Source organism: Grampus griseus (genome assembly GCF_964374135.1).
Source record: "Grampus griseus genome assembly, chromosome: 9".
Classification (NCBI taxonomy): domain Eukaryota; kingdom Metazoa; phylum Chordata; class Mammalia; order Artiodactyla; family Delphinidae; genus Grampus; species Grampus griseus.
This window is the reverse complement of record NC_139003.1, coordinates 80,786,521-80,812,809: the sequence shown is the minus strand read 5'-3', so window position 1 is coordinate 80,812,809 and position 26,289 is coordinate 80,786,521. Positions and strand designations below refer to the sequence as shown.

The 26,289-nt window shown below is 37.2% G+C and overlaps 1 protein-coding gene across 6 annotated transcripts in view; it reads right to left on the bottom strand.

Moving 5' to 3' along the window:
* CACNA2D1 (calcium voltage-gated channel auxiliary subunit alpha2delta 1) overlaps window positions 1-26,289 on the bottom strand; it is a 512,068-nt gene that overhangs the window by 32,358 nt on the left and 453,421 nt on the right. For all 6 annotated transcript variants that reach the window (XM_082661685.1, XM_082661687.1, XM_082661688.1 and 3 more), the window contains 5 exons: window positions 21,309-21,385; window positions 19,292-19,352; window positions 11,471-11,568; window positions 1,594-1,681; window positions 437-499 (listed from right to left, as the gene is read on the bottom strand). In XM_082661685.1, coding sequence (XP_082517811.1) covers window positions 437-499; window positions 1,594-1,681; window positions 11,471-11,568; window positions 19,292-19,352; window positions 21,309-21,385 — 387 coding nt within the window. The remainder of the gene's footprint in view (window positions 1-436; window positions 500-1,593; window positions 1,682-11,470; window positions 11,569-19,291; window positions 19,353-21,308; window positions 21,386-26,289) is intronic.

Sequence of the window (26,289 nt, the reverse complement as noted above, 5' to 3'; positions counted from 1 at the left end):
GCCAGGTAATTATAGACAAGTCAGTTAATAAGCCAACACAGCCCACTTTATGGACTCTTCTGAAGATAAACACAGATAAAATCCATAGAACAGTGAAAACAATGAAGTGCTATGCAAACATTGCCAATTGACATATTTGTAATAACCATTATGTTCATTTAACCAGGTTAGCTTATGTCTATGAAGAGAGAAATCTCTTTGATAACCTCTTCAGTGTTGTAATATATATGACAAGCGAAAACATCATTGAAGAATTATAATAGCATTTTTGAAAGAAATGGAGTATTTTAATAAGTAAGTACTTCAGGTAAATTCCAATTTAACTACTAATAATGATCAGTTTCTCTGAAGAATGGCTTCCTTATACAGTAAGGTACAGATCCTTGGAGTAGTCCTTTGTAATCTAGTAATTTTTACAGATGCTATTTGAACTTACTCTTTGGGATAAACTCTGGTAATCCCACCATCAGTCACAACAAACCGTGCTTTCACTCCCTTGCTGGAACAGAAGACAAAAGAAGGAAATTTCATTCAACTTATTCTTTGTAAGGTGTTAGTTTAGGTGTTGGTGGTACAAAGAGAAACAGAATGAGTTCCTGACATAAAGGAGGCCGAAGTAAATGTATCAATAGATGTAAACTATGTTTTAATAAAACACAGTTTTTAGATATTTCTTAAAATATCTAAGAAATAGTTAAAGGGAGGATGCTTAAGGAAGACATTTCATAAGAAATAATGAGATAGCTGCATGCTGAAGATGGAATGGGAGTTAACACAGATGGCAGGAAGACATCACATGTAAAGAAAAGAGTACATGTAAGGGAAAGCTAGTGAAGAGTGGTAGTATTTGGTGTAATAAAAGCATAAGGCATGAGGTGAGAAACAACAGGAGGTACAGTTGCAAGTATAAGCTTCTGAAGAATGGTCAGCTCATGAGTGATCATGAAATCCACGCTGGAGAGGCTGCTTCACCTTCACCCTGAAGTTAGGGCTCCGTTTTAAAAGTGAGACTCTGGAAAGTATGAGTTACATGGAGAACAGCCTGGGGCCCGTGGGCAGAGGAATTGGAAGCCCTAAAGGCGGAGACATCACTGCTGTGATTTCTTAGATATGGAAAACAATTAGAACCCTGAGTATGAAGCAGAGAGGAAAACATTTTTAGAAACAATATTTAGCACTTGGTGATTGATTGGAAATGGGGCGGAGAAGAGACTGGAAACGAGAACCATTGTCAGATTTCTCCCTGTCTTGACTGGCTGTAGGGCAGGGCTATTAGAAAGCTAACTGAACATTCACTAGAAGCCCTAGTTTACCACCAACACTGAGACACACGCAAGCACACCTATTTAACTTGATCATTCACACTGTAGCATATACATGCGTAAAGCTGAGTAATGGTAGATGTTAGTCCTGACACACACCCACAACTGAAAATTCAAGTTGTCAACAACTGCAAAATGGTTTTCTTGGGAAACGGTTATTAAAGATAAATAATAAACTTTAAATTTGAGATTTATTTTCCAAAAATTTCCCAGAGAGAAGCTAAACTGAAATACAGAATATATATCTTTTATTAATAAGACAAACACTTACATGTTTTTCTGCTTACTCCAGTAATTCTGGACAAGTTCATTTGTAAAGCCGGCATCCAGCAAGACTCTATTAATCAAGTCCGTATTGCCTAACAGAGAAGGAAAGCCTCAATTACACCCACATAGTTTAATTAGGATAGTAATGAAACAAACATTTTCTATTTCCAGAAGCAATTTAGAGTGGATAATATTTCTATGAATTTAAAAATGTAACCTTATTAATTTTCTACATTTTTTATATTGTTCCTCTTCCATTTTTCAGGATATGGACAAAATTAGAAGTGGAAAAACCAATTCTAAATGAGGCAAATTATTTTATAAATGCTATCAAAAAGATAAGGATTCCAAAGTATCATAATTTCACAGACGATTTTATGCCTAAATATAAAACTACATAATACATATAGGGTTTTGTTTGTTTTTTTGTTTTCTGTTTTGGGGCCAAGGAACAGAATAACTTATCACAGACCAGCACTGCTCCAAGACCGGCTTTTGGAATCTGCTGGTATTGATGAAAGAGCACAGGCTTCAGGCTGTCACTTGTGGAGTAACTGAAGAGAGTATTAGCCCAGGTTTGAAGGTAATGGAGGGAAGAGATGACGAGGACCAAGGGTCAATGAATACACTCTCTTAAACAAAAAATATTGCCTTCTTCCCTTTCTCTTGGCTTCTCTGCTCTAAGCCCATAAAGCTCTGAAATAACCTACAAGTACCGACTGAAACTTCACACTTCTTATTTCATTTTATTCAGATATGGAATATATGGTCTTAGTTAATACTGTATTACCACAAGAGTTGGGGGTGGCATAGAAAATATTTTAGTTCCTTTTAATTATTTTACCTCAATGTATCTTTCACTCAAGATTAAAGGATCAATTTAATCCATATTTTAGACTTCATTTCAATTCATTCTAGGAACTTTTATTACATTGTTTTAGAAACAATCACTGTAAAAAAATAATCCTTTTGGAAAGTGAGTGATATATTTTAATTCTTAAATCCTTTTAATTCTTAAATCCTTTTAGGTAAAACAAAAGAGACCATTGTTTTAATCTGTAATATAAATCAATGTTGCAAGTAATTTCATAGTTTGATTCATATTTTCATTATGCTCTAAGCCTAAAATCAATCTTGAAATCTGTCTCCTGCAGCTGGTTACACACAATAAATAGATTATTAGTATTAAGCTTTACTGTTTTATACATTTACACTTTTCATTTTTACTTTAATTCAAAAATAAAGAACAATATGAAGAAGACAACCACTCTACAGCATTCACATTTAGGTAGTTTAATAAATTAACTTAAACAATAGATGAGAATTGTAATTTTACTGATGGATTAAGTACTTTTATAAAGCAAAGTTAAACTTGTACCTCTTTAAAAAAAACCCATTTAGGACAGTTACATTTCAATCACTGATATCTACTTTTAGAGTTGGTTTTACAGATTATTGATAACATGAGGTAAAGTATGATTGAGAAAAATCTACAACACTGTCACAGGAAAATAGAAATTATTTCATAGCTATTAACTCTTATAATAAAACATCTAGTAAGTTTTCAATTTTTTATATAATCATCTCAAACATTTCCCACAGAATTATAGGGGAGGCAGAAAAAAGTTAATTGAAATGAAGGAAGAGACTGAAGAACATAAATAACACTATGGATATTAGCGCTATTTTACTAAAAGTATTTTCTTTAAACACTTGTACTTCTCTGAGACGAGACATCCAATTAAAGGAGTATTCAATAATCTTATTATTTCAGTTCTCTCTTGGAAATAAATAATAACATTGTAAAGGTTCTGCTCAGAACGAGCTCACACTGAGCAGAAAGTTTTGAAATCACACGTGTTCAGGCATGATCAATGCAGACTTCACCCACCCATGACAGGTTTCCAGAGTGGCTCTTTTGAGCAACCGGCTAACTCGTCTTAGAGGTGCTCAGTAGTAATTTCTTATGAGATAAATATAAGTTTGAGAGACAGCTTTAAGAAGGGATTTTCTTTTTTTATAACTGAGGAAATGCTTTAGTTAACTCTTCCTGATAGCAGGAGAAATAACTTTTAAGAAGAAAAGAAAAAGAGAGAAGAAGGACGAGGGAGAGCAGAAGGGAGAAGATGGAAGAAGGAGAAAGAGAACAAACAAGTCATTTATGTGTACTTTTATCTTCAAGTTATATTTACTAAGGTAATTTTTGCCAGGCAGTTGGTTTTTCTCTCTTATTTCCTAAGTATACTGCCTTTTCTCCTGATTGTACTTTTTAATAAATAGGGTAATTTTAGGAAGAAAAAACAGTTAAGATTTTTAAATGTTTTAAGAGGCCAGAATCCACAAATCTCTATGAGGTTTCAGAGTATAAATGATGCAAATTTCTCTGAAAGACAAATAAAATTGTTAAAAACTAACTACTAAAATTGAGCCATTCTAACTTGATTTACTTCATAAAATGGTAAATTATAGATGTATAATTTTTAAGATTAACGTTAACTGTGATCAAGATAAAACCCCAGGACGAGGGGAAGATGGCGTAAGAGTAAGTCGAGAAGATCACCTTCCTCCCCCCAGATACACCAGAAATACATCTACACGTGGAACAACTCCTACAGAACACCTACTGAACGTTGGCAGGAGACCTCAGACCTCCCAAAAGGCAAGAAACTCCCCACGTAGGGCAAAAGAAAAAAGAATAAACAGAGACAAAAGGATAGCGACGGGACCTGCACCAGTGGGAGGGAGCCATGAAGGAGGAAAGGTTTCCACACACTAGGAGCCCCTTCACGGGTGGAGACTGCGGGTGGTGGAGGGGGGAGCTTCGGAGCCGAGGAGGAGAGCGCAGCAACAGGGGTGCGGAGGGCAAAGCGGAGAGATTCACGCACAGAGGTGGCGACCAGCACTCACCAGCCCTAGAGGCTTGTCTGCTCACCCGCCGGGGCGGGCGGGGCTGGGAGCTGAGGCTCGGGCTTCTGTCGGAGCGCAGGGATAGGACTGGCAGCGTGAACACAGCCTGAAGGGGGATAGTGCACCACAGCTAGCCGGGAGGGAATACGGGGAAAAGTCTGGACCTGCCGAAGAGGCAAGAGACTTTTTCTTCCCTCTTTGTTTCCTGGTGCGCGAGGAGAGGGGATTAAGAACGCTGCTTAAAGGAGCTCCGGAGACAGGAGCGAGCCGCGGCTAAAAGTGCGGATCCCAGAGACGTGCATGAGACGCTAAGGCTGCTGCTGCCGCCACCAAGAAGCCTGCGTGCGAGCACAGGTCACTACCCACACCCCCCTTCCGGGGAGCCTGTGCAGCCCGCCACTGCCAGGGTCCCGGGATCCAGGGACAATTTCCCTGGGAGAACGCACGGCGCGCCTCAGGATGGTGCAACTTCACGCGAGCCTCTGCCGCCGCAGGCCTGCCCCGCCCTCCGTGCCCCTCCCTCCCCATGGCCTGAGTGAGCCAGAGCCCCCGAATCAGTGGCTCTTTTAACCCCGTCCTGTCTGAGCAAAGAACAGAAGCCCTCCGGCGACCTACAAGCAGAGGCAGGGCCAAATCCAAAGCTGAGCCCCTGGGAGCTGTGAGAACAAAGAAGAGAAAGGGAAATCTCTCCCAGCAGCCTCAGAAGCAGCAGATTAAATCTCCACAATCAACTTGATGTACCCTGCATCTGTGGAATACATGAATAGACAACGAACCATCCCAAATTGAAGAGCCGTGTGGATGAAAGGCTCTTGGTGCTGCAGCCAGGAGTCAGTGCTGTGCCTCTGAGGTGGGAGAGCCAACTTCAGGACACTGGTCCACAAGAGACCTCCCAGCTGCACATAATATCAAACGGCAAAAATCTCCCAGAGATCTCCATCTCAACACCAGCACCCAGCTTCACTCAACGACCAGCAAGCTACAGAGCTGGACACCCTATGCCAAACAACTAGCAAGACAGGAACACAGCCCCACCCATTAGCAGAGAGGCTGCCTAAAATCGTAATAAGGCCACAGACCAGACGTGGACCTGCCCACCAGAAAGACAAGATCCAGCCTCATCCACCAGAACACAGGCACTAGTCCCCTCCACCAGGAAGTCTACACTACCCACTGAACCAACCTTAGCCACTGGAGACAGACATCAAAAACAACGGGAACTACGAACCTGCAGCCTGCGAAAAGGAGACCCCAAACACAGTAAGATAAGCAAAATGAGAAGACAGAAAAACACACAGCAGATGAAGGAGCAAGATAAAAACCCACCAGACCTAACAAATGAAGAGGAAACAGGCAGTCTACCTGTAAAAGAATTCAGAATAATGATAGTAAAGATGATCCAAAATCTTGGAAATAGAAGAGACAAAATGCAAGAAACATTAAACAAGAACCTTGAAGAACTAAAGATGAAACAAACAATGATGAACAACACAATAAATGAAATGAAAAATACTCTAGATGGGATCAATAGCAGAATAACTGAGGCAGAAGAACGGATAAGTGACCTGGAAGATAAAATAGTGGAAATAACTCCTGCAGAGCAGAATAAAGAAAAAAGAATGAAAAGAACTGAGGACAGTCTCAGAGACCTCTGGGACAACACGAAAACACCAACATTCGAATTATAGGGGTTCCAGAAGAAGAAGAGAAAAAGAAAGGGACTGAGAAAATATTTGAAGAGATTATAGTTGAAAACTTCCCTAATATGGGAAAGGAAATAGTTAATCAAGTCCAGGAAGCACAGAGAGTCCCATACAGGATAAATACAAGGAGAAATACACCAAGACACATATTAATCAAACTGTCAAAAATTAAATACAAAGAAAACATATTAAAAGCAGCAAGGGAAAAACAACAAATAACACACAAGGGAATCCCCATAAGGTTAACAGCTGATCTTTCAGCAGAAACTCTGCAAGCCAGAAGGGACTGGGCAGGACATATTTAAAGTGATGAAGGAGAAAAACCTGCAACCAAGATTACCCCACCCAGCAAGGATCTCACTCAGATTTGATGGAGAAATTAAAACCTTTACAGACAAGCAAAAGCTGAGAGAGCTCAGCACCACCAAACGAGCTTTACAACAAATGCTAAAGGAACTTCTCTAGGCAGGAAACAAAAGAGAATGAAAAGACCTACAATAACGAACCCAAAACAGTTAAGAAAATGGGAATAGGAAAATACATATCGATTATTACCTTAAATGTAAATGGACTAAATGCTCCAGCCAAAAGATATAGACTGGCTGAATGGATACAAAAACAAGAGCCATATATATGCTGTCTACAAGAGACCCACTTCAAACCTAGAGACACATACAGACTGAAAGTAAGGGGATGGAAAAAGATATTCCATGCAAATGGAAACCAAAAGAAAGCTGGAGTAGCAATTCTCATATCAGACAAAATAGACTTTAAAATGAAGACTATTAGAAGAGACAAAGAAGGACACTACATAATGATCAAGGGATCGATCCAAGAAGAAGATATAAGAATTATAAATATTTATGCACCCAACATAGGAGCACCTCAATACATAAGGCAAATACTAACAGCCATAAAAGGGGAAATCAACAGTAACACATTCATAGTAGGGGACTTTTAACACCCTACTTTCACCAATGGACAGATCATCCAAAATGAAAATAAATACGGAAACACAAGCTTTAAATGATACATTAAACAAGATGGACTTAATTGATATTTATAGGACAGTCCATCCAAAAACAACAGAATACACATTTTTCTCAAGTGCTCATGGAACATTCTCCAGGATAGATCATATCTTGGGTCACAAATCGAGCCTTGGTAAATTTAAGAAAATTGAGGGCTTCCCTGGTGACGCAGTGGTTGAGAGTCCGCCTGCCGATACAGGGGACACGGGTTTGTGCCCCGGTCCGGGAAGATCCCACATGCCGCGGAGCGGCTGGGCCCATGAGACATGGCAGCTGAGCCTGTGTGTCCGGAGCCTGTGCTCCGCAATGGGAGAGGCCACAACAGTGAAAGGCCCGTGTACCGCAAAAAAAAAAAAAAAGAAAGAAAATTGAAATTGTATCAGGTATCGTTTCCGACCACAATGCTATGAGACTAGATATCAATCACAGAAAAAGATCTGTAAAAAATACAAACACATGGAGGCTAAACAATACACTACTTAATAACGAAGTGATCACTGAAGAAATCAAAGAGGAAATCAAAAAATACCTAGAAACAAATGACAATGGAGACACAACAACCCAAAACCTATGGGATGCAGCAAAAGCAGTTCTAAGAGGGAAGTTTATAGCAATACAATCCTACCTTAAGAAACAGGAAACATCTCGAATAAACAACCTAACCTTGCACCTAAAGCAATTAAAGAAAGAAGAACAAAAAAACTCCAAAGTTAGCAAGAGGAAAGAAATCATAAAAATCAGATCAGAAATAAAAAAGAAATGAAGGAAATGATAGCAAAGATCAATAAAACTAAAAGCTGGTTCTTTGAGAAGATAAAAATAATTGATAAACCATTAGCCAGACTCAATCAAGAAAATGAGGGAGAAGACTCAAATCAATAGAATTAGAAATGAAAAAGGAGAAGTAACAACTGACACTGCAGAGATACAAAAGATCATGAGAGATTACTAAAAGCAACTCTATGCCAATAAAATGGAAGAAATGGACAAATTCTTAGAAATGCACAACCTGCCAAGACTGAATCAGGATGAAATAGAAAATATGAACAGACCAATCACAAGCACTGAAATTGAGACTGTGATTGAAAATCTTCCAACAAACAAAAGCCCAGGATCAGATGGCTTCACAGGCGAATTCTATCAAACATTTAGAGAAGAGCTATCACCTATCCTTCTCAAACTCTTCCAAAATATAGCACAGGGAGGAACACTCCCAAACTCATTCTATGAGGCCACCATCACCTTGATACCAAAACCAGACAAGGATGTCACAAAGAAGGAAAACTACAGGCCAGTATCACTGATGAACATAGTTGCAAAAATCCTCAACAAAATACTAGCAAACAGAATCCAACAGCATATTAAAAGGATCATACACCATGATCAAGTGGGATTTATCCCAGGAATGCAAGGATTCTTCAATATACACATATCAATCAATGTGATAAACCATATTAACAAATTGAAGGAGAAAAACCATATGATCATTTCAATAGATGCAGAAAAAGCTTTCAACAAAATTCAACACTCATTTATGTTAAAAACCCTGCAGAAAGTAGGCATAGAGGGAACTTAGCTCAACATAATAAGGCCACATATGACAAACCCACAGCCAACATCATCCTCAATGGTGAAAAACTGAAAGCATTTCCACTAAGATCAGGAACAAGACAAGGTTGCCCACGCTCACCACTCTTATTCAACATCGTTTTGGAAGTTTTAGCCACAGCAATCAGAGAAGAAAAGGAAATAAAAGGAATCCAAATCGGAAAAGAAGAAGTAAAGCTGCCACTGTTTGCAGATGACATGATACTATACATAGAGAATCCTAAAGATGCTACCAGAAAACTACTAGAGCTAATCAATGAATTTGGTAAAGTAGCAGGATACAAAATTAATGCACAGAAATCTCTGGCATTCCTTTACACTAATGATGAAAAACGTGAAAGTGAAATCAAGAAAACACTCCCATTTACCACTGCAACAAAAAGAATAAAATATCTAGGAATAAACCTACCTAAGGAGACAAAAGACCCGTATGCAGGAAATTATAAGACACTGATGAAAGAAATTAAAGATGATACAAATAGATGGAGAGATATACCATGTTCTTGGATTGGAAGAATCAACATTGTGAAAATGACTCTACTACCCAAAGCAATCTATAGATTCAATGCAATCCCTATCAAGCTACCACTGGCATTTTTCACAGAACTAGAACAAAAAATTTCACAATTTGTATGGAAACACAAAAGACCCCGAATAGCCAAAGCAATCTTGAGAACGAAAAATGGAGCTGGAGGAATCAGGCTCCCTGACTATACTACAAAGCTACAGTAATCAAGACAGTATGGTACTGGCACAAAAACAGAAAAATAGATCAATGGAACAGAATAGAAAGCCCAGAGATAAACCCACGCACGTATGGTCACCTTATCTTTGATAAAGGAGACAGGAATGTATAGTGGAGAAAGGACAGCCTCTTCAATAAGTGGTGCTGGGAAAACTGGACAGGTACATGTAAAAGTATGAGATTAGATCACTCCCTAACACCATACACAAAAATAAGCTCAAAATGGATTAAAGACCTAAATGTAAGGCCAGAAACTATCAAACTCTTAGAGGAAAACATAGGCAGAACACTCTATGACATAAATCACAGCAAGATGCTTTTTGGCCCACCTCCCAGAGAAATGGAAATAAAAACAAAAATAAACAAATGGGACCTAATGAAACTTCAAAGCTTTTGCACAGCAAAGGAAACCGTAAACAAGACCAAAAGACAACCCTCAGAATGGGAGAAAATATTTGCAAATGAAGCAACTGACAGAGGATTAATCTCCAAAATTTATAAGCAGCTCATGCAGCTCAATAACAAAAAGCAGACAACCCAATCCAAAAATGGGCAGAAGACCTAAATAGACATTTCTCCAAAGAAAATATACAGTCTGCCAACAAACACATGAAAGAATGCTCAACATCATTAATCATTAGAGAAATGCAAATCAAAACTACAATGAGATATCATCTCACACCAGTCAGAATGGCCATCATCAAAAAATCTAGAAACAATAAATGCTGGAGAGGGTGTGGAGAAAAGGGAACACTCTTGCACTGCTCGTGGGAATGTAAGTTGGTACAGCCACTATGGAAAACAGTATGGAGGTTCCTTAAAAAACTACAAATAAAACTACCATATGACCCAGCAATCCCACTACTGGGCATATACCCTGAGAAGACCATAATTCAAAAAGAGTCATGTACCAAAATGTTCATTGCAGCTCTATTTAAAATAGCCCGGAGATGGAAACAACCTAAGTGTCCATCATCGGATGGATGGATAAAGAAGATGTGGCACATATATACAATGGAATATTACTCAGCCATAAAAAGAAACGAAACTGAGCTATTTGTAATGAGGTGGATAGACCTAGAGTCTGTCATACAGAGTGAAGTAAGTCAGAAAGAGAAAGATAAATACCGTATGCTAACACATATATATGGAATTTAAGAAAAAAAAATGTCATGAAGAACCTAGGAGTAAGACAGGAATAAAGACACAGACCTACTAGAGAATGGACTTGAGAATATGGGGAGGGGGAAGGGTAAGCTGTGACAAAGCGCGAGAGAGGCATGGACATATATACACTACGAAATGTAACGTAGATAGCTAGTGGGAAGCAGCCGCGTAGCACAGGGAGATGAACTCGGTGCTTTGTGACCGCCTGGAGGGGTGGGATAGGGAGGGTGGGAGGGAGGGAGACGCAAGAGGGAAGAGATATTGGAACATATGTATATGTATAAGTGATTCACTTTGTTATAAAGCAGAAACTAACACACCATTGTAAAGCAATTATACTCTAATAGAGACGTAAAGAATAAATAAACTAAAATAAAATGTGTTTTCCTCTGCATAGAGGAAAGAACAATGCAATAAAGAACCTTCAAAAGATCATTCCAAATTCAGTTTCCCAAATTTGACAGGAACAAGGTAAGCATATACTATTTACATCTAACCTTTTGCAAGTATTGAATACCTGGATTTGAACACTGGATTTTACTTAATAACAGAATAAAATTTCTGTAATATATAAAAAAATTAAGGGTCAAATTATTACCATTAAAACTTCAAAAAGTAAATAAATAAACCAGCATACCATGAAACTAAATTGAACCACGATTTGACTACTTTGGATAATAACCACAGTGAAGCAATTATTGCAAATTAACGCATACTTACATGATGGGTTGTTCGGAGTTTTTCTATCAATAAGCTCATTAAAATTTAAAAGAAATTCGGTGTTATTATCTGATATTTTAAGATCATTGCAGTAATCTCTGAAAAAAATAGTTTAGGATATTAGGTGTTAAAATCACAACCTTACAAAAATGTACACAGTAAGCATAGGTAGTGAAAACACTTAATTTTTAAACTTTTTACTAGCTGCATGACTTCGCAAGCTGTTGAATTCTGGTTATCTCCATTTCCTCATCCTTATAATGGAATAATACTTTAACATCAAGTGGTCAGGATTATATATTATATATTAAATATATTAACCATTTGAACTCTGGACAGAAGGTGCCCAATAAGTGTTGGCTTCTGTTACTCCTACTGTACTATTGTCATTTTATGCAGTAGGTTAGCAATTTACATATAGAAATTAAGACTGAGAAATTTAAAGATATATATTTATCAAATATCTACAATAAACCCATTGTGTTAACGTTTTTTTGAGAAATTACTATTTTAAAAAATGGAGTAAAATAAAGTGGCATTGATTTAGTTATTTGCACATATCTGTAATTACTGACTTAAGAAAAGACACTAATGTCTCTGTATTCAGCTGACTGCAAGATTGTTTTGGCACATGAAAAAAGTAAGTGCTCACACAGATCATCAGTTGGAAAGGAGAATTATTTTAATAATCTTTTCAGATAATTGTGGGTGTTCTTTTCTCTTTAGTAACAATTTGTAACAATCAAGTAACAATCTTGATTATTTGCAATTTCTTGATTCATAATTTGTGATATGGAATCTGAAACCATACCAATGAACATTTTGTACTCTGTTATATTAAAATTCAATGCACCATCTTACATTTTGAATCAATCTTTTACCCATCATGATTTTTATCACATCATAAATTGGTTATTTGGAAGATATGAATAATGCAGATGTTCTAAACGGTAACATATTTTATTACACAATAATGAAAATTTTCATTAATAACATCACTGATCTCACCAGATAAGTCTATATAACTATGGGGAAGCTGTCATGCTTACAGTAATGAATATGTAACTTTCCTAAAATTCTAATTTTTGTTTGAAGTTCAGGTTTTGTCATTGGGAACAAATACTCCAGTTGTTTTCTTCAAAGTAAAAGGCTCACTTAACTAATTTTTGAGAAAATATCTGCCAAATACCCAAGTCTGAATAACCACAGTTCCTCTGTCATTCATTCTTTCTAGTAAAATGATATCTCATGGAAAAAAAGCAAGAATCTCCTATTTTAGCTCTCAATTCACACAATTTTTGGAGATAGGCAAGTTACTCCGGTATGCAGTAAAACTTCCTTTTTTTTTTTTACACAGAGTATTAAAAGACATATACTCATGGGTAAACCTCAGTAAAATTAATAATTCTTACTGCTTTAGTCAAGGATATTTTAAAGTGACACTGGCTTTTTCCCCAATGTGGGTGCCTGGCAATGAAGATTACAGTGGCTACCAGTAGTCTTTAGTACCACTGTCTTGATTCCTGATAAGGTATCAGCTCACCATTGCTTTTGTACTGTCACTGCAAATGTCAATATGATGAAAAACACATATGCCATTTAACGTTGTTAGGAAAACAGCTTTGTCCTTGCAGATTCTCTGAAAGAGACTTTGGAACCCACAGGGTTCTATACTTTGAGAACTGCTGTCCTAAGTGTTTTGGAAATTAAGAATAAATGTAAGGCAACATAAATATTATAAGAAGATTGCAATTATAACAACTAGGTTAATACAACTAACAGACTGGTTAATCAAATATTCAAGACAAAAATGCAATCAAAAAGTAAACATTTTCAGATGCAAAAAGTAAACATTATCTAAATACAAAGCTGCAGAGAGGAAAAGAATGTCAGAACTTCAAAAACGAGACTTCTCGGTTCATGGAAAATTTTCGTTTAAAGACAAGGTTTAAAAAGTTTTCATAATACCCATTAAATTATTGACAGAGCTAAAGTTGACTTCTTCCCACAATGCTATGCTTTTTTGGAAATAACACTAGCCTGGAAGTCAAAAGGCCAATACATTGAACTAGGATCGCACAGAATTAGAAGCTGATGGGAAGGTTTTAGAAGGATTAAATAGAATGTTTTAGAAGGACTAAATGAAATAATTATTAATAAAATCATTAATAAAACATGGAATTTTAAAATTCGATGTTATTGTCTAGAAGGCATTTCTAAAATTTTCTTTTAATCATTTAATCCTAAAAATAACTTTATCAGAAGGTAATTTAATATTTTAATAGTGAGGAAACTGAGATTCAAAGATATAAAAAGATTTACCCAAAGGCACCTAACTAGCAAGTTGTCAAGCCCTGAGGGGAAAGGGAAGCCAAGTCTTCAGATCCCTAATTAGTGTTTTAACATAACCTACACTGTGCTTTGAACTTTGTGAGCTTTTATAGTTACAAAGCTTCAGGCCAAAAGCAGCTTTGACCTCTACCAATAGAAGGCTGTCAGTGTTGTGAGCAGTTAGTTTAGACAACGTCATCATGTTATGTTTTGTTTCTGTTTTGATCCTTGCTGGCTCGGTTGTGCCCAACTTTGAAGGAATCTAAAGATATTATTGACTTTTGATGTATCCTAATGGCAAAAGCAGTGAAAGTGCTGAACTACCATTAAGGAAAGTTGTTGAATTAGGACGTGAGTAGAAGTGAAAGAATTTAAACAACTGCGACGTGAGAAAACACAACGCTGAACGTTGTGTCAGGGGAATGAGTTCTCCAGTAGTAAGAATGAGCCGGGACAACAGAAAGTTACACACCAGGCAGAGCAGGGTGCCTGTGCACTACGTAGTAAGTAGCAAGAGCCTGACTGAAATATTTGGGATGTGAATGTACGTCTAGACAGACAGCATCAACATCGGTTGCCTGTTAGCCTAATGATTGTTCAGCATAGGCCTGGGAGTTGACAACTGGAGATACTCAGCATTTCTTAAGATCTCTCCCAAAGGAACCACCCCAGGAAAGTGCATGACAGGCAATAACTGTGGTTACAACTGCTGAGTTCCCTCAGGACGTGTGGGATAGACTTTGCTGATAAACTTTCTATGAGGCACTGTGTTTCTAAAAGAGATCAATCTTATGCATATTGATCATTACTCTTCTGAGGAATTTTTTTTTTCCCCTAAAAAAGATTAAAGTAGCAAGGTGGAGAAACCTCTGGATGGCTTTAAAGGAACAAATTCAATTTCGATTTGCTGAAAATACCTTCAGGGCCTCAAAGCTATATAATCTTTTTTGGTCACTTTGTGTTTCTGACCGAAATGGGATTTGTAACTTAAATGGCTGCAAACTAAAAGATCTTTGGTATTAGAAATTTGGCAAATTATTTATTTCTAGAAAGTCAGTTTGTTCTCATTCTATTCCACGAACTTACATAGGTCATACATCTCAAATTAGCATTGAATTACTGGTGATCACATACTTTTCTTTCTTATTCTAACTTATCTTTGAAGTGCTTTCTCATTTCTGATTATCCAAGAAAGATAGAAAAATTAATCCATGTTGTAGACTTTCATCCCTATGACTGTAATTCTCTTAAAGATAGGAAAAATGCTCCACACATCTGTATTCTCCATGCTTTCCTTTCCAGTTTTCAAAATTTAAGGAAATTGCAAAAACCGAGTACTAACTAGGATCAAAGAGTTTAATTATTTAAGAATTAACAAAAATGGTTCTACCTTTAAATTTCACGAGCTTTCTTCTTTAAATTATTTTAAAATAACTGCTTTTTAACATCCTTTATTATTATTATTGGCCACACCACATGCCTTGCGGGATCTTATTTCCCCAATCAGGGATTGAACCCGGGCCCATGGCAGTGTGCCAAGTCCTAACCACTGGACCACCAGGAAATTCCCATAACATCTTTTATTAAATAACTATCCCTCCTGCTCTGACCTCTTAATATAACCATCAGTAATAATAAATAAGGGCTTCCCTGGTGGCGCAGTGGTTGAGAGTCCGCCTGCCGATGCAGGGAACGTGGGTTCATGCCCCGGTCCGGGAAGATCCCGCATGCCGCAGAGTGGCTGGGCCCGTGAGCCATGGCCGCTGAGCCATGGCCTGCATGTCCGGAGCCTGTGCTCCGCAACGGGAGAGGCCACAGCAGTGAGAGGTCCGCGTACCGCAAAAAAACAATAATAAATAATATTTATTTAAGATCATGTCATACCAAGAGGTATGCTAAATATTCTGCATGCAATATTATCTCACTTAAAGCTTATAAAAACTGTATGAGGTAGGTATTATTGTTAGCACCATTTTACAAGTAAAGGAACTAAGATGCAGAGAATCTGAGTAACACAGCTATGACCATGAAAATCTGGGAAACAGATCCTGAAAGTCTTTCTCTAGAGTTTGCTTCACTGTTTCCCATTAATAACAGTGACAAAAACATATGCTGGATATTCTATGCTACATAAATGTCTCCCTTTTCTCACCAATTTTTTCTTTATCCCAATTTTCTATCAGTTTACTTTCCACAAATCTTTGAATACACATCCAATGCTCATGTTTCCAGGAAATGTTCCCTACAAAACTATTTTACTCAGCTGTACTGGACATTCTTTTGAGATTCCCTAAGTATTTGCATATTCAGTGTAGATATTTATACCTTAGAGTAGCAAGGAAACAGATTCAAATCCCGTATTATTTAACATCTCTAAAACTGTTTCCGGATCTGTGAAATAGGATAATATATAACACTAATTTATTAGAGAGCTCTTTTGAGGGGTAAATATAATCAAATCATACATGTGAATCATACATGTAAAAGGCTTAACACATGTTAACTGGGGTGAACACTCATTGTTTCTCCCACAAGCTACGACATTTCTTCCCTCCTCTGCTATTTGCTCCTTCCCCGAACACACAGGTGAATTCTAGTCTTCCAGCCAGTCATATTGATATTGAACGTGACAGGCCACAGAAATGATCCATATGCTAATCGTTGCTGAACTATAACAAAATCCACTGTCTATGAATTGGGAATTGAGATTGAGAGAGATATTTATCTTCTCTGGGAATTCCTGGACGTTTACCATGCTCGGAGGGAGAGTCTCAACACAGGGCACCCCGTATCTCAACCTCTTCTCACCCCTGTGCTACATTAATATTCCGCTTTCCAGCTAAAACTAGCTTTAGCAGTGGCCCAAAGTTACTTGTATCAAAAAATTGCTAGTAAGATTGCAGGTAGTATAATTAATAATATGATTTTTAAAATACTTTTCATACATTTATAGATTCTCCAGTCGTCAACTATTTATGAGGCCCCCACTGTGTGCCAATCAGTAGATTTGATATTGAGTATTGAATGGTAAGTCAGACAGATGCCATCATGTCTGTGTTGGGGAAAATAAAATGAAAGGTGGCCAGTACTCTAGTACGGGAAATACAGGATTCTATGAAGCAGTCAGCAAGGATGTCTAATCCAGTGATGATGGGAAAGAAATTCCCAGATCAAGGAGCTTTCAAGTTGGAGTTTGGGAAGGACCGGAGGTGTGTGTGTTCAATCCAAAATAGAAAAGAAAATGAGTGGATGAAAAGCAGTAAGGAGGAAAAAACAATGCATTTTAGGAAATAAGAAAAGTTTAGTGTGGCTAGACTTTAAAGCAGAGGTTGACAGACTGTTTCTTAAAGGGCAAGAGAGTAAATGATTCAGGCTCTATGGGCTAAAAGGTCTAGGCCACAACCCCTCGGCTCTGCCTTTGTAGTGAAAGCAGCCACGGGCAATACATCAACAAATGCCTGCGGCTGTGTTCTAATAAAACTTTACGTATAAAGTTTTATACGTAAAACTGCAGGCTGTAGCTTGTCAGCCCCTGATTTAGAGTACAGGGGACCACACTGGTAAACTGGGACCTAGTGACAGAAGATTTGAAAGCCTTCCTATACAGTATCGATTATCATGGGGATAATACGAAGCCACTGGTTAGTATTTAACAGCCGAGAAACATAATGTTATTGAAAGTTTAGAGACTCCCTCTGCTTACAGAAAGGAGACAGAAATTGGAAGTAAGGGAGAAATACTGGAGGCAGGGAGATCAATTAAGAGGCAGCCTTAGTAGTTTAAGTGAGGAAGGCACTAGCCTGAACTAGAACAAAGGCAGCAGAGTTTGACAGACATACTTGATACTCATAAGATAAATTCTATGTGGCAAGACTTGTTGATCGACCAGAAGTTCCATATAAAGGAAAGGGAGCAAAGACATCTATCAGGTTTCAAGACTGGGTATTTGGGGAGAACAGTATTTTTGTCACTGAGGCAACACAGAAAGAAGAGTTTTCCAAAGAGGACAAATGTTCAGGAGATCATGAGTTTGGAGCACCTTGAAGAGAGATTCCTATTAGGCTCCATAAACATGAAGTCTCATATTAAAATATGTAGGGTAGACATAAAGTCTGGAAATATATTGTTTGATCTTATATTATAATGTAAGGTCAATAAACCACACAGTATGCCTATTTTGTTTCTAGATGTTACCAACATCCTGTAGATTTGGGAGCCATCACCCCAAACTGTAGACACAGAATAGTGGGCGTCTGTGGTATGTCTGTAGACTCAAAATAGGAAGATAAAAGAGCCCAGGCCAGCAGCTTCATATGAGTGATGTGCACAAGAAGGGAAGCTCATGAAAGAGACTGAATATGCAGCCAGGGAGGGAGGAAGAAAACCAGAAAAGTATGTCATTAAGCAAGAGGAGGCAGAATGTCAAAGCGTGGGATCAGCAGTGTCCAAGCCTGAAGGCAGTTCAAGCAGGAACACTGCTTGAGGGCAGAGTCACTCACAAAGCCAGAAATATGCTTAGTTAACAGAGATTTCTCAAAAAGTTATGTATATTCCCTACTTTCAATAAGAACCAAAAATTCAGATAGTCTTATGCAGAAATAGAAAGAATAACTGAGACCAGTTTTTAGGAGCCTTCTTAGAGCAATTTCTTTAAGAAGGAAAAATTGTGAGAATTGGATACTACAAGCTTCTGAATCTATTTTATTCAGTAGCCTAGGGTAATAGGAATTCTGTTGATTTGTCTTATTACATGTGTCTGATGGAGAGTGGGAGTCAAAAACGAAGGAAAGAAATAGAAATAAAGAATAATCTTGGATCCTTGAATGGAGTTTCAAATAATTATAAGAAAATAGAGGTAGAGATGAAGATGTACATTAGAGCTACGGAAGGGGGATTATAAGCGAGAGAAGTAAAATTGGTTAGGAGGAAAGAATGCTAATCTTAAAAATTATGTGAGAAAATCTCACTGTATTAAAATATATTTCCCAAAAACTTGTGTTAAAAAAATCAGTGATGTTGTCATTCTATGAGGCATACACATCCTTGTGTATATATACACATATATGTATATATCTGTACATATCTATGCATATCTATCTCAGTGTGTGTGTGTGTGTGTGTGTGTGTGTGTGTGTGTGTGTGTAGAGACAGAAAGTGAGAGTTTGTATGTGTATACATAGTCACAAATGCAAATTCACAACTCTTCGTTTTTCTTGGATATACTGTTGGTTCCAACAAAAGCAAAACCTCCATCTGTCCTATTCACCGCTGTATCCCCAAGTCAGCGTATTCTTTAGCACACAGCAGCTAAGTACCCGAATGAGTAAATGAATGAAAGAACAGCATTCTCTTTCAGTTTTAAAGTTATTGTTTCCTTTGGTTCCATAATTTGGCATGGCATAATCCACAGCAGTCTTGACCCCAGCTCAGACCTGTTCTTGAAGCCCTACATATCCACAATGAGCTATAAAAAAAGAAAACAAAACCTACCTTGGTGCTATGAATGTATAGCCAGATTCTTCAAAATTATCCGGCTTCAATGTTTCTGAATCTGCAAAGATAATGTTACAGGGTTAGACAAACCGGAATATGCATCCTGAGATTTGATGTCAATAGGAAGGCATTAGAAAAATAACCTTACACGGAAAAATAAAAACAGACTATTTCCATCCTAAACTGAAACATATGAATGAATATAAAGATCCCCAATACTTTACAGTAATAAAATCAATTTTAATTTCATAACATGGATTACAACATTATATCAAAGACAATGTTAGGTCTATAATTTTCCCATTTACTAACTAACCCTACTATAACCAAGATAGCCTTTAAAAAGTGACTTTTGTCAGTGTTACACCAGAGGTATTTATTTAAAATGTCAAATATTTTACCAATATCATGATAAAGAAAATGATTTTAATAAACCCATTAATGCCTTTAGTGAATTAATAGCATTCTTCATATTAGTATGAATTAGAAAGTGCAAGGATAAAAACACACAAGTATTTAAGAAAAAAACAGAAAGTGAAATAGGTTACGTATATAAACACAGGCATATTCTTTCCCCCTTTTTTGCCGCTAAGGTCTGAGTGATCATGGAGGAAAATCTAGCAAATGAGAAGCACAGAGGATAGTATCCAATAGGAATGGAAATATCAGTGGAAATGTCAAGTGTACTAAATAAAAAGAAATTGAGCAACAAGAAAATACTTGCCCTTCATTCTGCCCTTTTTTGCTGTGAAAATCCATCAGAAAGAGAAAGCAGGGAAACAAAAAAAAAAGAGGGTAAAAGCAAAGGGGGGTCACAAACAATATTTTATTCAATGACTTTCTTGAATAAAAATATTGTGCATAGATCAAAGGTTTATTTATGTACAGCTGTAGTCTGCAAGAAAAGACACATATTTTTGAAGACTGGAAAATATGTCCTGTCAATTACTACTAGAGCACCCTCTCTGTACTGTGGTTATTTCAAGGGTCTGTTTTGCAAAGTGGCTAACGCAAGTGCAATACCAATGATGCTAGCCTATAAACAGAAGCATTTACCAATCATCAAAGACCCAGTAGGCACCCCCTCATTTATCAAGTGAAGAACTAGCTCATGCAAAGTTGGTGGCTGTTAAAAGACCATCATATCTATCTATCAAGTGAAAGCGGAAATATAAAGGTCTAAATTACCACAATGTGCAATGAGAATCAGGACTGCAGAGACCAAAAAAGAACTGACAGAGAAAGGAAAGAAACTGTAGTTCATGTACAGTCAGAGGTAAAAGGTATATACATATATATTTTTTACTTTATTGTAACAGACAAAATTTCGGTGGTTAGAAATAATTGAGTGATATGCAAAGGATATGATGGTCATTTTACTTTACTGAAGCTAGTCACCCAAAACAAAGATTAATCATGACTTGAAATATGCACTAGTGTTAATAATTACTCCACATTCCAAATGACGCTTAAAAAAAACCCCAAACTGATCCATTTGAGTTACTGAAAACATTAATTTGGATAATTAGAAGAAAGTTAATTGCCAAACCAAAGCCAAAGACCAGTAAAATTTAATTTATTCCAACAAAGTCGACGATGTGGAGCATAATATCATTCTTGCCAAATGCAAAAAAAAAAAAAGAAAAGAAAAACTTTACTACTACCAGCAGAGTGCCATGAGTAGAGACTGTGTGAAACATTTTGTGCCAGCTAGCAGACCCTTAAAACAATAGCAACAGAGGACACAGCACTGCAATGATTCTATGAGCACAAAGCAAGGCAGGGGAGGGTGGTAGGGACTGCCAGTGAGACTGGAGTACCTGCTCATATTCTATCCATGTAGAATACTTCTTGTTCCTTGCATGTTTGGAATGGGTTAGAATCATTGCTGTTGATTTGGTAATAACACCCACTAAAATGTATAAGCCTTGGGTATTCCAAAGTCTGGACGTATTTAAACCTCTGGCACTAGGAGATAACAAACAGACCCTGAAGTCGCTTTCACAGTACTTACATCTGGCCTGAGTTATTGTCTCTTCTATTTTGGCTTTTATATAGTAAAAACTGTAGGTTGGTAATACCAAGGCCAAACTGCAATAGAAACAAGAGAAGCATAAACACAAACAAACAAAAATGAAACATAACTTAAAGAAAAAAGACACATCAAGTTCATGGAAAATCCAAAGATCTTCCTCATGGGAAGGAAAAGACATATTACTTTGACAGGAAAATGCTTTCACCAAATAGGGTACTTAATTTGGTCTTGCCATCCAGTTCTCTACATTGTAGAGAATCAGAAGAGACACATGGAAAGTAAGCTACAAAATGTGCCCATAAATCAGCTGAAGAAGAAATGTCATGGATACTGTATTTTCAGAAAACTATATTAAAATACTTTGTGGACAAAAATAGAAGAATACTAGGGCTACGTTTAAGCAAAGTAATTATATCATGCCAATTGGCTATCCCCTCTCTAACGAATTATACATAATGTTACAGTGCTTGCTAGCAAATGTACACTACTAAAAATTACAAATGAAAGATTATTATCATGACTAATTACACAATGCATGTAGTCTCTTTTGAGGGGTTAAATACCTAATATTGTACAACTCTTTTCTAGGCCATTTCCCCCATGTCTTTTGGAAGGGAAATTCAGGTTCCTTTATAGCACTTGCTCATCCCATTGGTTCTTACCCAACAGTGTAACTGTATTTATTTCAAGTTCATTAACTGTGGATATCCCATATCATTTGGCAGATTGCTGTTAGGCACAGTAGGAAAAACATCTTGACTTTAATAGTTTACAAGAGCCATGGGCTACTCTAGTCCCACGGTACATGTACACACTGGAGGAAAGCTCCAGTGCAAATCTTAAGCCAAATTCTGAACATTTTAGACACAAGGACTGTCATACAATCCTGTCATCCAACCTGTCTTAATGTGACTGTACAAACCGAAAAGATGACAGGCAGGTAACCCATCCAACCCTGTCTTAACATGACTGTACAAACTGAAAAGATGACAGGCAGGTAACCGCACTCATTTTGAAGCTGACAATGAATAAAACACACAAAATACTGGAATTGTTAAAAGGTATCAGAATAGGATGCACTTTCCCGTAACAACTGCATATGTGTAATTCTTCTACTCTCACGATGGCGGATACACATGTGCAGAACATAACTAATTATTCCACATCCATACTCACAGTTGCAAATGGTCTCTGCTATCCTTTGAATACAGAAGGAAACTAACAAACTAATGCCAAAAATGAGGTTATCTCTAAGATTTCCAATGCAACTATTATTAAAAAACGACGCTTAATTAATGTGAGCAATTGAGTTATTCAGCATTCATTTTTACAATTTAACCCCAAATTTAGCAATGCACAGAAAAATGTGTGCATTTCTAGGCTTCTGAGTATTTCTAGGCATTTGCAGAAGATCTTCTTTTAAATCACTCAAGCCTCATGTTTCCCAGGCTTTGAGGATGGATGTCCAAAGTGTAATGCTGTTATACATTTTTTATGAGCAATATAGAACAGGACAAAATATAAAATTCCAGGTTTTTCTTATGAATATATGCTAAAAATTCACTCTATGACGAGGAAAAATGCAAGGGCTTATTTGCTACAATTTAATTATGCAGTCAAGATAGCAAAGTAAGTGGATGCTTGTTACCTCCAATTCCCAAATCTTTCTCCATCATTAAGTAATTCATAAACTTTCCTTACGGGAAAAGGTCAGAGAAATAAAATGTTATGTAGATTTAATGAAAATCTCCACATTCATTTTAAAGGTAACTTCCTTTAAGGGGAGGCAGAGATTAAAATTAAAATAAGCAGTGCAATTAGTCTGAAAGCAAGATGACCTTTCATGATTCACTTGCCATTTATAAAATGTAGAGCAGAATTAGTGAGCATTTGAAGACTGTCTCCCACAAATGCCTCTCAAGGGAAATTAGGACATTTTTATTGCCCTATCAGCATTTATTGCTAAGAGAAACTTCAAATTAAGACCGATAACATTACATCATGTGGCTGCTACAGTGTCACACTGTAAGCTTGGGTTACATCTCATGTACCATAAAAAATAGTGTGGAAACCCATGAGGAACACAATAGACGTTTTAAAACTGACATATCGAATATACATTTTATTGGCCTGCAAGTCTCAGGTCGCTATTAATAGCTATACTTTATTTTATAGAAAAATATGGTTACACATAATTTAATGATTTTTTTCTTCAGGCAACAGTTATTTCTTCAACCTATAGCAGATAAGCTCTTCAATCAACATTCTGAGTCAAGGATGCTGCCATATGCAGCGTTTGCTGTCTCTCTCCTTATAAAACCAACAAATCAAGTCTGCTTTACTTTCTCCCAGGGATAAAAGTCTAATAAAGCCAGTGGCCACCAGATGGATGGTACAGCCCATGCAATATTTTTGTGACTCCCATAAACATGGTTAACTTAGTTAAATGGAATATAACACACTTTTCAACTCATTTATATCACCATAAAAATCAAACTCTTCATTAAAAAAAGAGAACATTCTGTTAAAATAACTACTATATTTCAAAATATGTTATATCAAGTTATATCAAGGCTTAAGGAGACAGAAATCACTAAGTGAAATTTGATACCTAATTCATTAAATAAAAACACTGCCATTTTTTCCCTTCTATTTAGATGTAATATGTTGTTCTAGCTTCTTATTTGTGGATTTATTTGTACAGAGATTCAGAGGAGTACTTACAATGGAAACAGATTTAATCTGGCTCTGAGTTGTAGATTTGTGAAGAGAATGTGTGAAGAAAACATGCAAAGGTGTGAAGTTAGGGCTTGTTCAGAGAACAGTGGTTTGTATGGGTAGTGCAGTGCAGTGGGCGAAACGACAGGGCAGACAGGTTAGGCTAGAAATGTGTGATGTGAATTTCAGACTTGGAATCCAAACTTGGATAAAAATGGAAGGAGACTAAAGTTTTGTGAACAAGGAGAGACGTACTCAGAACTGGAGAAAAGAACATCAATCTGGCCACCTGTATTACAACTTGGTGTGTGAGGGAAAGGGGATGAATGCAGGAGACATTTGTGAGACTATTAAAAACATATTCAAGTAAGGTACAGTAAGAATTTAAAATTCCCCCAGAGTATAATTATGACTGCAGTAGGACCAACCATCAGACTGACTCACTGTCAGGGTCAAAAAGAAATGGTTTTTCTAACTTAGAATTTGTTTGTCTAAGAAACAAAGGCAGAGAGCACTTTCCCACATGTGCATCCAACATTTCCTTTTATCATGAAATCATCACTAACGAGACAGGGCTCCCAGATTTCCTGTTGGCTGTCAAACCTTCTGACAAGTTTATCCAAAAAAATGAAAGGTGGTAATAACCATGGAAACGGAAAGAAAAATAATTACTTGTGTATGTACATAAAGATTGTATATGTGTAAAGAGATGCCTAATAGAAATGAGAGAGGGAAATCAAGAGACGCAAGTAAAATAAACATTCATTCTGGTGTTATTCAGTAGGTTCAAAATTATGTCAAAAACTGGAAAACTGGAGAAAGACTGGCAGGTAGTGTCTCATGACATTGGTAACCGTGTGCCCCTCTTCTAGACCTAGTCTGCGTGCCATGCTAGCAACCCACTACTAAGGGAATCTCCAGCACTCTAGGCTCCCCTGAAAAGTTATGTGTATGTTCTGGGGCAGAGGGGGGAGGAGTGTTGTTTCGTTTTATTAGGAAAAGAACAGTTGAGTCCACCACAGCCTATTAAGTAGGCTACATATTAACTGTATATTAATATGTAGTTAAAGAGGCCCTCATATTTGAGTATTGCAATGGAAGTTTGGAAACTATTATTTGGATTTGACAGAATGAGACAAATTGAAAATCTAAATATTTAACTGTGTAAATATTTACAGAATGTCTACTGTGTGCCACTGACTTATGAGCTGAGGATTCAAAAATAAATGAAGCAGGCAACAATCTTAGAATCTCAGAGTCTAACAATCTCAGAACTTTGCCCTCTTAGAACTTATAGTGAAGGAAGACAAACAACAAACAGTAGAAATAAATTTCTTTATATATGCTTCATATATACGTGTGTGTATGTGCATATACACATATATAATATCAAATGATAATGAGGCACTTTACATTTTAGGTAGGATTATTGGGGAAGGCCTTATTGAGCCGACAATAAAGTAAGTGAAGGTGTGAAGATGGAGTAAGCATGTGAATACCTGGGGAAAATTCATCCTAGGCAGAAATAACTTCGGGTGCAAAGGTCCTGAGGCAGAATGGTCCCGGGTTTATGAGGACTAGCAAGGAGGATAGTGTAGCTCTGACATGAAGGTGGTTCAGTGGAGAACGTGAGAAGGTAACTTCAGATAACTGATGATAAATTAGGTCAGATGCTGTAAGTCCTCTAATGGTCATGACAAACTTCGGAATTTATAGAGATTAAGATAGCAAATTATTGGAGAATTTTGACTAGAGAAATGAAACAATATAACTCAAGTATTAATAATATCACTCTTGTTATTGTGTTGTGAATGGAAGTAGAGATAGGAGATGGAGATATAGATGCAAGTCGTTATGCGGTAGAAGGTCTCTTCTGATTGCTTCCTATTTCACTGAGAAAAACAGAAGTAAAGACATCACCTGAGAGAAAAATGGATGGGAAAGAGACGGGTTTGAGGAGTGAAGAGAGGCTATCAAAAGTCATCTAGAAGCATCCTAAATTTACTGGACTATTGAGATCAGCAGGCACTACTGAAGTACACTTAAGGTTAAGGTCCTGAATTTTGGATGTCACCAGTCAAGGAATATTTTATTTCTCCCATTTGTAGCTGTGTGGGTGCAGTGTGGTGTTGGTAATAATTTAACCAGGATTGGGATTGGTCAAACTACTGTTCGCCAAACCTAAGTATGATGCAGGGAGTTGATGGTATGTGTAAGAGAGTGAACGTAGTAAGACCCAAAG